The sequence below is a fragment of the Megalops cyprinoides genome, chromosome 2, assembly GCF_013368585.1.
Source record: "Megalops cyprinoides isolate fMegCyp1 chromosome 2, fMegCyp1.pri, whole genome shotgun sequence".
In the NCBI taxonomy this organism is placed as follows: Eukaryota; Metazoa; Chordata; class Actinopteri; order Elopiformes; family Megalopidae; genus Megalops; species Megalops cyprinoides.
The window spans coordinates 29,273,004-29,286,185 of NC_050584.1; the positions used below are offsets into that span (position 1 = coordinate 29,273,004).

Below are 13,182 nucleotides of genomic sequence, written 5' to 3' on the forward strand. Positions count from 1 at the left end.
ATATTGGGGTTCCCATCCCCCTCAGGGGGAGACATTAGGGTCCTACTCTCTCCCCTAACGGCAGAGATATTACACTCCCCTCATATCTCTCAGTGGGTAGATATGGGGGTCCGCCTCACTTCTCTCAGGGGAAGGTACTGGGGTCCTCTCCTTACTTCTTTCAGTGGGTAGATATTGGGGTCCCCCTCACTTCTCTCAGGGGAAGATATTGGGGTCCCCTCACTTCTCTCAGGGGAAGATATTGGGGTCCCCTCACTTCTCTCAGGGGAAGATATTGGGGTCCCCCTCACTTCTCTCAGGGGAAGATATTGGGGTTCCCCTCACCTCTCTCAGTGGGTGGATATTGGGGTCCCCCTCACTCAGAGTGCTCCAGGGACCTGGGGCTGCTCTTCAGGGCCTGCTGAGAGGGCGTCCCCCGATCCACGTGTGAGTAAGAGGAGGAGGAGGAAGGCACCTGCAGGTGCAGGAAGGCAGGGTCCGGGGGGAACTCTGTGTCCGAGGCCTGGCCGTCGGGGGAGGGGGCAGCCTGCGATGGGAACGGGGACACCAGGTGAGGGGGCTGGGACAGCCCGAACTGGGCCTCAAACAGGATGTTCTGGATCTGCAGCTTGGCGTACTGCTTGGCCCGCAGGTCTGGCACCAGCCGCAGCTCGTTGGCCACGTGCTTCCCAAAAATGTCGTCTGTGTCCTCTCTGGCTGGGACTGGGGGCTGCGGTGGGGCCGGGGGCGGAGGGGGAGGCTGGGGGAGGGGCGGGGCAGGGGGTAAGGGAGCGGGGGAAAGAGAGGCGGAGGCGGTGGCCGTCTTGTAGGCGCGCACCGCCTCCCTCAGCAGCAGGTCCTCCCGGTGCCGCTTGCCGCTCCCCAGGGGCGGGGTCTCGATGGCCCGTCTCCGCCCTGGGCGCGCCTCTGGCAGGGAGCACCGCCTCAACACCGGGACAGGGACGGAGTCGACATAGCTCTGAACCTCTGTGTGCTCTGACTCTCGCTCCGCCTCACCCTCCAGCTCCACCTCCACCTCCCCGTTCTCCTCCCTCAGCTCCTGCAGCCAGAGGGAGGGGAGGGGAGAGAGAATGGCAGAGAGGGAGAGAGACAGAAAAGAGGAGAGGGTGGTATGGAAAGAGAGAGGTGGAGAGATTAAGAGAGACGGAGAGAAAGAGAGAGACATTAAGGGGGAGACAAGTCAGTTAGAAGCTGTTGTATTTTGGACAAGCCTCACATTACCACCAATCCTTTATGTCACCACTCACTCAGCTCTCTGACCTTTGAGCCCACACTATACTATTTGCTGTAAAAGCATGGCCTTATTATTATCACCTTGAATTCACATATAAAACTAAGCTCTAACTAAGTCAACAAGTAGCCCATTTCAAAATAATAGCCTCAGAATCTGCTGCACCAAGTGCCAACCAAACAGGTAGCTTATACATGCTTGACTGAGAAAAACACGGTACGCCCAACCAAACACTAACCCATGGCTTCATTTCTTTCCATTTAAAACCACACGGAGAGATTTGAATTCTCGGAAGAGGCGCTGGATTGGAGAGAGGAATAACTGAAGAGTTCATTTGCAAAAACAGATATGTCCATTTTTATTGATTTTCATAAATCATGTTTTTTATTGTGCATTCCAGGTAATATCAATTAAACTGCAGCTGGGTTGTTTTGATTAAGTAAAAATAACAACAAAATACAGGTAACTTACAAAATTAAACTTTATTGAAAAAAAAAAAAAAAATTTTATTTAAAATTTAAAGTTTGTTGTTTGGCAAAAGCAGATAACTCCAACAGTCATTTTTTTGGCAAAAGCAGATAACTCAACATTACTTTCTGCCAGGCCACAGTGAGCATAATGGCTGGCTCTGCAGGTGAATGTTTTAATGTGGTCCCTCACTAATTGTCTCTTGGCTGCCTTTTCATTTGAGTTGCGAGCACCACCGCGGTTTTCAGGCAGTGTCACCCCGTTCTGCATCCAGTACTTGGCAATGTTGCAGAGGCAATCTTTTTTGATGCCTGGAAAAAACCAATAATTCTTTATTAACACCCTGCCTCCTCTCGTAAAGCTTCTTGGTTAGAGCAGTGAGCAATTACTGGATTGAAGGAAAAATAATTGACATCTTTTTTGATAGCTGATTAATTGTTTAAAATTATTTAAAGTTTAAAATCCAAATGCCAAACATGTTTTTTCAGTTTCTCAAACATTAACATTTGGAACGTTTTTCAGTTTTATATCAATTAAAATGTATCCTCGGATCTATAAACTTCAAACAAAATAAGCACTTTGAAGAAAGAAAAAAAAACTCAGATACATTGGAAATGAAAATTGTCAGTAGACGTGTGAAGGCAAAACTGGAAGATTATAATCAAGGATGGTTCTTAACAGATTGAAAGGCCAGAGCAGTAAATAGAAATAAAAAGCAAATAATCTGAAATTAAATTCTCCACAACATAATCATAGATATTTAGTAATATTCAATACTTACAAAAAATGCTCATAAATGACGCTTTGCAGACAGTTTTTTTGCAGTCTCATTCAGAATGAAGTACCTGACCGTCAGATCCCTTGTTTTGTGTTTTGCTGGATTATCCACTTCAGGTCTTCGCCGTTTAACTGCCATAATATCCATGTAAGACAACATAGTGGCATCCTGTTTTACTTTCTCCGTTGTGGAATAAAGCACTTGGTTTATCTTGGCTAACTCCTTGGTAGACAGTGCAGACGCCTGACAAACTTTTTCTGAGTTGCGTTTGCAAGCAATGGAGGGAACTTTCCCCTGACCACTATAACGCGCTTTTTCGCTACGTTACGTGAATAAATTTCATCTTTCATCTTCTTTTTACGCCCTGAAGGAGATAACATCACGGACTCTTCAGCGTCGTCAGAATTATCCATCTTTGAAGATGGCTTTGAGCCAAAGTTGCGCCGAAATTCTCTTTCAGACAGCACATCTCCGGCTGAACAGAGTCGCAGCCATGTTGCGTCACCTGAACTGAACACTGCGCGCTGATTCGCTGAACGAATTTATCGGGAACAGCACTGGCGTTTGACGTTTTCTGTTTTCGTTGAGGCTGTAAAACGTGAACTTGCGATGCCTTGAAAATGGACAATAACGGCTTTTGTGACAAAACGTATTTAGGGTTCAGAATGTGCTATGTGTTAAGAATAACTCACGACAGTCGTTTAATTTTAAAGGATCGCGTTTATCGGTTTTTGCAAATGAACTCTTCAACTGTAATTCACTTCCAAGGTTAATGAACCTCAGAACCATCTCCAAACACGGTGCCAAATGTCAGGCTAAAATTATCCCAAAACTCCCTCTGGTGGCTATGCATGCGGACGGAGGCGTATATCTGTAGTAGTATTTTGTGAGAATGCTATTGAAGTTATGCCTCTGTAAATGCGCGTGTGTATTCCACTGGGTAGTAACATCATCAAGTACTTGCCTGACTGTTCAGAGCTCATGTGTCAACATTTAACTTTTTGACTGTAGTGACTGCAGTTTAAGCGCTTTTTCTCGCAGTTACAACAACCAGCCACGGAATCGGAGCTGAAACCTTAAAGTTACAAAGCCGGCCCCTGAACCGCAACGTTACGCTACGGGGACTCAGCGTTTTCGGGCAGGGCGCTGACCTGGGCGAGCGACTTGCGCGGCACCACGTGTGGGCTGAGGAAGTGGTCCATGTCGTGGAAATAGGGCCACTGCGAGCGGTACACATCCCCCCCACCCGCCGCGGCCCGCGCCTTCGAGCGCTTCACCTTCGCCAGCTCCTTGCTGTAGTACGTCCGCAGGTTCATCAGCTTCTTGTTCACCTCGTGCACTGCAGCACAGAAGGATGGACGGACAGACAGACAGACAGGTGGTAGGACCATTGGACTAGCGGCAATTGCGTCATAAATCTACCGTCAAATGGTGCATCTCTGGTGCTCCGTGCACCGGAGAAAACTTGGCTCAGACAAATTATTACAGAACCAGTTCTGTAAAGGCAAAGCTAACAATCTGGTTTAAATACATGCATCACTTAAAACGAGAAAAAGCATCAGTCACCACGCCAGGTGTAAGAAAATGTTTCAACGAACTGTTTCAAGGATCTTGTTTTAATTCCTCATGTTTCACGTGTTAATTTGGGGCGCCACTGACTTTAACGCTTCAGTTCCGCTATTCGTTCTGAACTGTAGTAACGTGGAGGAAAATGCAAACGCTTGGCATTTGTGTTGCCAAGCGGCTAAATTGGAAGCATCTGCGCACCGCGTAGTGGACATCAAAGAGCCATGAAAGATCTGTAATGATGCTGGTTTGGGAGTTATGTTCTATTGTTCTGGAAGTCGCTCTGGATAAGGGTGTCTTCTACATGCATGTAACGTTATGTGCCAACTGGCTGCGCTATCTCTGATCATCCCTGCGGACACACTCTACAGACCTCTTTCACTAGGGTAAATCTTACCTTATATTATCATGCTGACATGTTGAACTAGGACATTAACTTAGGCTCTATTAACTATTATCGAATCCATCATTACTTAAACAAGTGATCTGAATTCCAGTTCACAAGATGCTACCTTGTTACCAAAATCTGAAAAATCAACTGAATGAAATGCCAGGGCGGCTACTGAACAGATAACCGTATGCATTTACCGCAAACACTCGATTACCAGTCAGTCACCAGGTGTTATCCAGCCCTGCAGGAGTGCTACTTACACAGCAACGGAGTCACTGTTGGAGAACTTTTAGTGTCAGGGCACTACAGCTGCAATGCATATCCATTTTGAACAGAAATTAAATGTAGCCAATCATCAGTTTAAAAAAAATGCCCGATCTTACATTTGTTGCACCTTCTGTTCATTGTGATATCCCTGCTAGCCAGTTAGCTAAGCTAAGCAATGTTTATGTTCGCGACCGGCGCCGTTCACACACACTGACCGGGCGCGGCGAGCTTGGCGCTGAGGCGGATGAGCGCAGCCTGCCGCATCGCTTTATTGTGGTAGTCCCGGTTGCTGATGTTCCACAGCACATCCTCCGCTTCGTACAGGCCGATCAGCTCCAGGACTCGCATGCGATTCCAGGGAAACTCCATCTGCACGCCGGGCTCCCCGAGCGCCGCCATAGCGTCATCACATGACGGCGTTTTGGTTCGATCACATGACCTCTCATCTGATCATGTGACTTCTCTGCACCTTCTTCCGGCCCTCGTTTTATTTTTTTGTCCGGCAGAAAAGTGGAGGACTTGTTTCATTTTTTAATCTTAGTAACGCACATTGTTCAACGGTCGGCTCACAGGGCCACATGTCTGATAAGGAGAGTCTGCAGGTTTTTTGAGCAGAGAGAAAATAACAGTTCAATCCTTAGAAAAAAGGTGTGGAAATAAATCCTACACTTCCCAAGCTTCTTTGCGCTTCTCAGAGCTCTCCCAAAGTATCCTCGAGTTATTTGAAGAAGGTGTAGCCTACAATCCAGATAAACCGGATCTATCAGGGGTATCTAATTCACTTGCCACGTCTTGTGTGCGCTTGAAGGGTAAGAAGTTTCTTAATAATTAACTAACCAATTTTTGGCTAGCTTGCATTGTTCCAGCAGGACTGTTCGTACTCTGTCTTGATTTTAGCTAACTAGCCATGGCAAATTATATAGATACTATTACGGTTGTAACTAACTAACTAAAAGTCAGAACAGCTTTTCTCAAAGTTCAGTACACTAACATGCTTGCCTGTTTGCTGGATATACCGATCAACAGGTTGAACTGTGATAACCGGGCAGCTAGCGCTACACAAGCAACGTAGCAACGTGTTAGCGAAACAAAATGTCCTTGCTTTAGCCACAGAACGTACGAGTGAATGAATGAATGAATGAATGAAGGGTAAATTAGAAGCCATATCATTTACCAAGCAATATCTTAACTTTATGTAAGCTCAGGTATCAAACTGGCAAGCTGAAACTAAATCACATTCAGTCTATTTACTCTACTTCCATTAAAGGTTACAATCTTGCTAACTTTTACCATAGTTCTATTAAAATGCTTGTTGTTAATATGCTCAAATTGGACTGAGCCAGTTAAATGAAGAATACATTATTTCTGTATATTCAGTACCGAGTTCAGAATTGTTTCTACAACGATACGGGGAAGTTGAAGTCAGTAAATTGTGAATCTGTTTATCTTTTCCGTGTTCGTGGTGTGGTTACTATACATTCACAACGGGCAGCAGATAAGGGCAGACGCTTCGCAGATCTGCTAATCAACATTAGACAGTTTCAGGGGCGTTGCATCCGGTTATTTGATCGAGTCTCCTGTGTAATATACCTAGCTAGCTTAAGTTTAGTGCTTCTGCGCAGTCTCTGTACCTACCTGATATCTGTGAATAAGCAGATTTGTTACAGCGTTACAGAAACGCCCACGTTTGGCCGGTTTTTCCTCCCGCCGGGCAAGGGTGGCTTCGTGTCGGGCAGGAAGGCGTTGTAGAGGCGTTGTTGCTACGTTTATCGAGGCGCCTACAAGTTTGTATGTTTGCATTAGAGACAGCGTCGGCGCTAACTCTGCTCGGGTGTGCAAGGATGGACAATGGCTAATACTGAGCTACAACGCAGTACTGTAGTGGCTGTTTTTGTTCATGAAACGTTACCACAAAGTCAATGAAGCACTGATTGGTAATCATATGTTCCAGATTCCTTACATTGAAAAGCCAAACCCCCATATTTATCATTATCTTAGGCGTTTGCCCGTTATTTGCTTCATCAAATGAATACACACCAACATTTCACGTATAAACCAGGGCGGCTTTTTCGTATGTGATAATGTATAGGTAGGGACCGTGTGCATGTCTGTTCTGTTGGTTGGTTTGTTTGTACTGTATCTGTGACGCCAATGGACACGTGACTGCCCCCCCCAGTGTACAAGTGTTGCATATCAGATAAAACAAGTGCAAACAAAATTAGCTAGCCTGTAAAAACCTTCAAAAACGGTTCCTACAGCTGTTACAACACTCTTTTAGCTGTAGGCCCCCTGGCTTATTTAAGTGTAGCTTGTTTGCTTCCCTTTCAAGTAGAATAAATAGCTTACTTGCTGAAATGCTGCCTTTACTGTCTGTACCTGGGCCCATGGAGAGCAGTGACAGGGGAAAATTTTGACCCGTGGTTTCGTTTCCCTCACCAGGTGGAGATGGAGTCACAGAAGGGGTGGACGGGGCCGATGCGTGTGCTGGTGACGGGTGGGACGGGCCTGGTCGGCCGGGCAATTGAGCACGTGGTGAGGGAGGAGGGCAGCAGCCGCGAGGGGGAGCAGTGGACCTTCCTGTCCTCGAAGGACGCGGACCTCACGTGAGTGACCGTCAGGGTGCTTCCTTGGGTTAGACACCCACACCCCATCATCTCACAGTTTGCAGGTTTGAATCCCAGGTGGGGCAAAGCCATTGTATCCTTGCAAAATAAACAAAAAATGCATAAAATAGTTAAAATACTTCATCCTGAATTTCACTAGTAAAGTGTCTAGATTTTTAAAGAGGTAAGAGGGAAAATGACATGCAAACTGTGTAACCAGCCCTGTATAGGGTAGATAAGTAATGCAATTTGGCCTGTAAATAATGCCATTTGAGTAGTGTGATGTCATTAAGTTCTGGACTGTATTTTCCCTGCATGTGTGCTCAACACATCCAGGGTCTGCCACAGGGTGTTGCTCAAGAGCCAGGTGGAGGTTTAAGACTGGTCATGTTTGTGTCATTGCAGGCCATGTTGGGTGGGGCTATAAATGATGATGTAGTCACCCAGGTTTGGCCCTCTCGTTCTCCTGCTCGTGCCTCCCAAAGGAAGACGAAGCTGAAAACAGAGCATGTTCACTTCATTTTTAACACTGCTTGTGTTCATTTTTGTTGAGCAATAATTAGAAATGTGCGACAATAGCAATCCCAGCATCACGGCATCAGCTTCTGCTGAGGCCTGTAGAGACTAAGGCAGATCTCAGTCTCAGTCTGAGGGAGGTGTTATTAGGAGGCTGTTTCAGAGATGTGGCTCAGAGGTAGCATGTGAAGTGGGAGAGTTTCTCCCTAGTGGGTGTGAATAAACACGGCCAGCGCCTGTTGCTCCAGTTCTTGCTGAGCTGGCACACAAAGCCCCACCGCCTCCTCTCCTGTTCAGTTTGTGGTGATCTAGGTAACCACCATTCTCCAGAGTCTTTGGCATGTCTGCGCTGACCGTCGGGTTCTGTGTTTTTTTTGGGTCAGGAACGTGGCAGAGACGTGGGCGGTCTTCGAGAAGCACCGCCCCACCCATGTCATCCACCTGGCAGCCATGGTGGGCGGGCTATTCAGGAACATGAGAGAGAACCTGGACTTCTGGGTAAGAGATGCCACCTCCGCCACGCCATGCCAACTGCCACCCACCCGACGAACCACCCACTTAGTCGCAAGCAAAGACGAGTATGTACACAGTTTATACTAATTCAGTGATTCCACAAAGGTGATTTAGCAAGGGGGTAGAGTTAGATTATGCCACCTGCACAGACAACTACAATAATCACACTAAACACACTGCACAGACCAGTGCACATGGGATTGTGGTGATATACTGTTTGTTTAAAAACATCTCTTTATTCCACCTTTGACATTTTTACATGGGGGTGGGTCACCAAAAAAAAACACTTAACTCATTTAGTGGGCTTGGAAAGTTTGACGGTTTGATGTTTTTTTTTTTCTCCCAGAGGAACAACATCCACATCAATGACAACGTGTTGCAGACGGCTCACGAAACGGGCGTGGTCAAGGTGGTGTCCTGCCTGTCCACCTGCATCTTCCCCGACAAGACCACCTACCCCATCAACGAGACGATGGTGAGGAAATTGGTTGGCACTAGGCATGGTACTTCTCAGACATGATCCCTGTCTGTACGATCCCTGTCTGTATTGGTCCCACAGTGGTGGAGTGAACTCCTCACAGGGGTTAGGACAGCAGAATCACTGGCCATCTTCCAATGCAAACTGAAGACCCACCTCTTCAGACTGCATCTCAGTTCCACTTCTTCCCCGCCCCCTAACACCCGCTAACTCTAGTATTATATGTTAATTTAATATGTAGTATTATGATGTGTTATGAGTTTGTGTTCTAGAGAATGTTTTATCATAATATATCTGACTTTTGTCAGAGTGCACAAGTTAACTTGTGGTAGGGCTTGAATAGTGTTATGCTCACACTCACTGATCTGGGAGTGTTGTTAGCCTGGCCTGGCTCATTCAGTTTCAATGGATACACTTATGTTCTTTTATGCTGGAAGTCGCTCTGGATAAGAACGTCTGTTAAATGCATGTAATGTAATATACTGGTGAAAGGGGGAGGGGGTGGTTCAGGAACCCCAAGATTGGTGGAGCTATCATGTGCTGTCAGTGGCTATCTGGCATGAGCCAGTCCTAGAGTCTGATTTGAAGGCCTGACATGTGGAGGTTTGATCCTCTTGGCTCCTCCAACAGTGGAGCTTCTCTCAGTCTTTCACCTTGTCTGTTCCTGCCTTCAGATCCACAATGGGCCTCCACACAGTTCCAACTTCGGATACTCCTATGCCAAGAGGATGATAGACGTTCAAAACAGGTGCTTTTTGGGGAGGGGAGTGAAGTGCAAGTTTGGCTCAGTTTTTTCACTCAAGTAACTGTCTTTGCAATGTGTGTGTGTGTGTGTGTGTGTGTGTGTGTGTGTGTGTGTGTACAGGGCTTATTTTCAGCAACACGGCCGGCGCTTTACGGCTGTCATTCCCACCAATGTGTTCGGTCCCCATGACAACTTCAACATCGAAGACGGACATGTGCTTCCCGGGCTCATACACAAGGCCTACGTTGCACAGAGTGAGTGACATGTATAGACACACATACACATCGCACGCACACACACAGTGTCTGACTCATTTAACCTAACCTTTCCATCTCTCCCTAACAGAGGAGGGCTCTCCTCTGCAGGTGTGGGGCTCTGGAACCCCCAGGAGACAGTTCATCTACTCCCTGGTAAGTGTTTGTCTAATGCCCCCTTTTGGACATCACTGTCATAACACCTTGAACACAGATTGAGATACAATAATTTAACTCTTTGAGATACAATAATTAAATAATAATTAATAATTGCATTCACTACCTGGAATTTCTGGAAGTGTATGTGTTTGTCTATGTGTGCTCACAGCATGTGTGATTGGTTCCATACACAGGATCTGGCCCGGCTGTTTCTCTGGGTGCTGAGGGAATATGATGAGATTGATCCCATCATCCTCTCTGGTGAGCCCAGCGCTGACTCAGCTGGCTGAGCTCAGCGCTGAGATTAACCATGTCGTGTTGCCTGGTGAATCTTACCACTGACATGCTGGTGCTAGCACGTGATACCATACATCCCTTATTGGTGTGGTGTCTACAATGTGTGTTTGTATGTGTGTATGTACTTGTGTGTGTATGTGTGTGTATGCCTGTGTATGTGTGTGCGTGTGTGACTCTGGCTCATGCTTTGTCTCTCAGTGGGGGAGGAGGATGAGGTCTCCATTAAGGAAGCAGCAGAGTGTATCGTGGATGCTCTGGGCTTCAAAGGTCAGGTAGTTGTATCCTTTCATGAGCAGCTTATTCTCACATGCTCACACAGGCACGCGCACACGCACACGCACACGCACGCACGCACGCACGCACGCACGCACACACACACACACACACACAAACACAAACACACACACACACATGCCATGTACACTCATACATATACACATGCACATGCTGTGAATTTTATGTGAACTACTGATACATGCTTTAACATACACACACACACACACACACACACACACAGAAAGTCCACTTCCCCAGCCACTTCCTTAACCTGCATCTTAGTTTGACACCAGCAAAGCAGACGGTCAGTTCAAGAAGACGGCCAGCAATGCCAAGCTGCGGCGGTACCTCCCCGAATTCACCTTCACACCCTTCTCTCAAGGTCAGTGTGCTGGGGCAGGGCTTGTGGGTGGGTGTGGCTTGGCATTAGGGGTGGGGCATATGGGGAGGAGCTCTGTGACTCCATTATTCAGCCCTGCTTGTGGGCGGGCTGTACTGTCTGTGGGCTTTCCTCTCTTTATTATGTTATTTGGTCAATGCTTTGAATGCAAAGGGTCTGAATTTGGGACTTTTTAAATGTAAACAGTGTTCTGGGGAGAGATCGGTGGTATCATTAAAAAGCCTTGTTTTCCTATCCTTTGCGTTGTCTTGTTGAAAACCATACAGAACTGCAGAGAGTAAGTCACCAGAACTAAGTCACTGGTCCCTTTTTTTCTTTCCACTTTACAGCTGTGAAAGAGACTTGTGATTGGTTTGCGGCCAACTATGACACTGCCCGTAAGTGAGGATCCTGTCGTCTGATTGGACGTGCCTGTCTGTCCGTCAGGGTTGGCTGGATGAGGAACACAGACGGGGGTGGGATGGGCAGGACCAAGATGTCAGATGGATTAATGAGAGAAAATAAATATGAAGAATAGACTCAATGGAAACAATAGTCTGACTGAAAGAAAAAAGACCTTGACTACTGTACTTTGTGCGATTACCCTCTGAGCTCTGAAAGCCATTTTGGCTCTAGTGTCATCCTAGGTCTCCATGTTGGCTCTGGTGTCTTTCACCCATAACCTTAGACAATCTCACTGGGCAGAAGCCTGCATAAGAATGTAACACTGCAGGGATACTGGGTTTAATATATTGGGTTTTTTTATTTGTGTTTTTAATTTAAAGATGGTGAACAATGTAGGGGTGTGTACTCAATGTAGAAATGTATAATAAAAATATATAATGCATTCTAGATATTCTTACATCTGTGTGCATTTCTGATAAGAAAAGAATGTACCTCTTTTTTCTTTTTTTCATGACTTCTTTGATCACATAGTTAAAGGAGGCATCAACTTGGACAGTTTAAATGGACACATTCCAGTTGCATGCATTATCCTGAGGATGTCTGTGGAGCTAAGATGGCTCCATCAGTAACTCCCTGACGCTGTGTGATGGGGACTGACAGATATGAGCAGAAATCTCTTTTTGCACAAGTGTTTCTCATGGCTGGAGAGGTTGTGGATACGCCTTGTGTGAGGCATATGGTTTGTGTTCTTTGTGCATGGTGAATCTGTCCATCAGGAGCCCGTTGCTCTTTCTCCCACTGACTTCCAGAAACAGCTTGACCCGCCTCACTTCCTGTGATGTCATCAGCAGCTGGGGAGGCGGGTCAGGCTGTGGGTTAACTGCATATTACAAGTGCACTAAAACAAGTAGGTGCTCCGCAGCTTGCTGTGCTGGTGTTGATGTGGATAAAGATGTACTTCTGGCGTCTGTATTATGAATGGGAATTGGAAAATGTTGGTGTGTGTGAATACAAATGATTCAGTGCCTTTTGACTGCGGGCTCCTGTGTTTGTGTGTAAATGTGCATACATGAGTGTTTGAATGTGTATACGCACATCATTTTTTTTTTTTTTTTTTTTAGCTGAAGCTACCTAAGAAAAACCAGCCGTGACCTGTTACCCATTTATAAAAATAAAAGTTTGCCATTAAAATCTATAAACCTACCATCTGAATTGACATCAGGTATATTCAAGCATTGCAAAAAAAGAGGATGGAATGAATCTTGAGCCAGTTTTAAAATGATAGGACCTGAAATATGTTTAAACAGTCTTGTGTAAAGTTCTACCATGAGATGTCTGGCTCCAATGCCCCTTTTCCACTGCAGATCTGCAACCAGGCTGGCTCATGATACCCTTTTCCACTGCAGAGCTGGAACAAGGCCGGCTCCCATAGTCCAGGTTATTTTGTCAAGTTGAACGAAAACAAGCCAAGTCTGCTGTATACCGCATCTTGTGCGGAAAAGGATAGATGCATAGTGAGGATGCATTTAAGTTGTCAGGAGGAAAGGCTTTTGTTGGTTTTTACCGTTTCATTAAGCCAAACTGGAGGTATACATTTTTAAAATGCTGCTTAGGCTCCACAAAATTTCTTCTGTCAAAATCTGAATGACAAGAGAGCCCAAACAGAATACATTGGAAAACTGTCTTGTCTCAGCCAAATTCAGTAATGACTGAGCCTAGCTCAGCATGGTTCAGTCAGGAAACACAAAGTACTGAATCAATATGTAGACATACTATAGGAGCTTATGACAATATAAAAAAAAAAAATCATTGATAATAGTATCTCCAGTGTGGTTGAAAAAAGATTTCACTCCACT

General features: G+C 45.9%; 1 protein-coding gene across 1 annotated transcript; it reads left to right on the forward strand.

Moving 5' to 3' along the window:
- The first annotated feature begins 5,406 nt into the window (after window positions 1–5,406).
- On the forward strand, window positions 5,407–11,719 carry gfus (GDP-L-fucose synthase). Its single transcript, XM_036521731.1, has 11 exons — window positions 5,407–5,510; window positions 7,141–7,304; window positions 8,204–8,318; window positions 8,680–8,808; window positions 9,486–9,559; window positions 9,677–9,810; window positions 9,902–9,966; window positions 10,164–10,230; window positions 10,465–10,544; window positions 10,825–10,924; window positions 11,272–11,719. Exons 2-11 carry the CDS (start codon window positions 7,147–7,149, stop codon window positions 11,325–11,327), a joined length of 978 nt encoding a protein of 325 aa, XP_036377624.1. The 5' UTR covers window positions 5,407–5,510; window positions 7,141–7,146; the 3' UTR covers window positions 11,328–11,719.
- The last annotated feature ends 1,463 nt before the right edge of the window (window positions 11,720–13,182 follow it).

Bases quoted from the DNA above. Each gene is read 5' to 3' on its own strand.
- gfus (XM_036521731.1), top strand. From the start codon at position 7,147: ATGGAGTCACAGAAGGGGTGGACGGGGCCGATGCGTGTGCTGGTGACG. The intron at 8,319-8,679 runs GTAAGAGATGCC...TTTTTCTCCCAG, and splicing joins GAGAGAACCTGGACTTCTGG to AGGAACAACATCCACATCAA. The intron at 9,811-9,901 runs GTGAGTGACATG...TCTCCCTAACAG, and splicing joins CAAGGCCTACGTTGCACAGA to AGGAGGGCTCTCCTCTGCAG.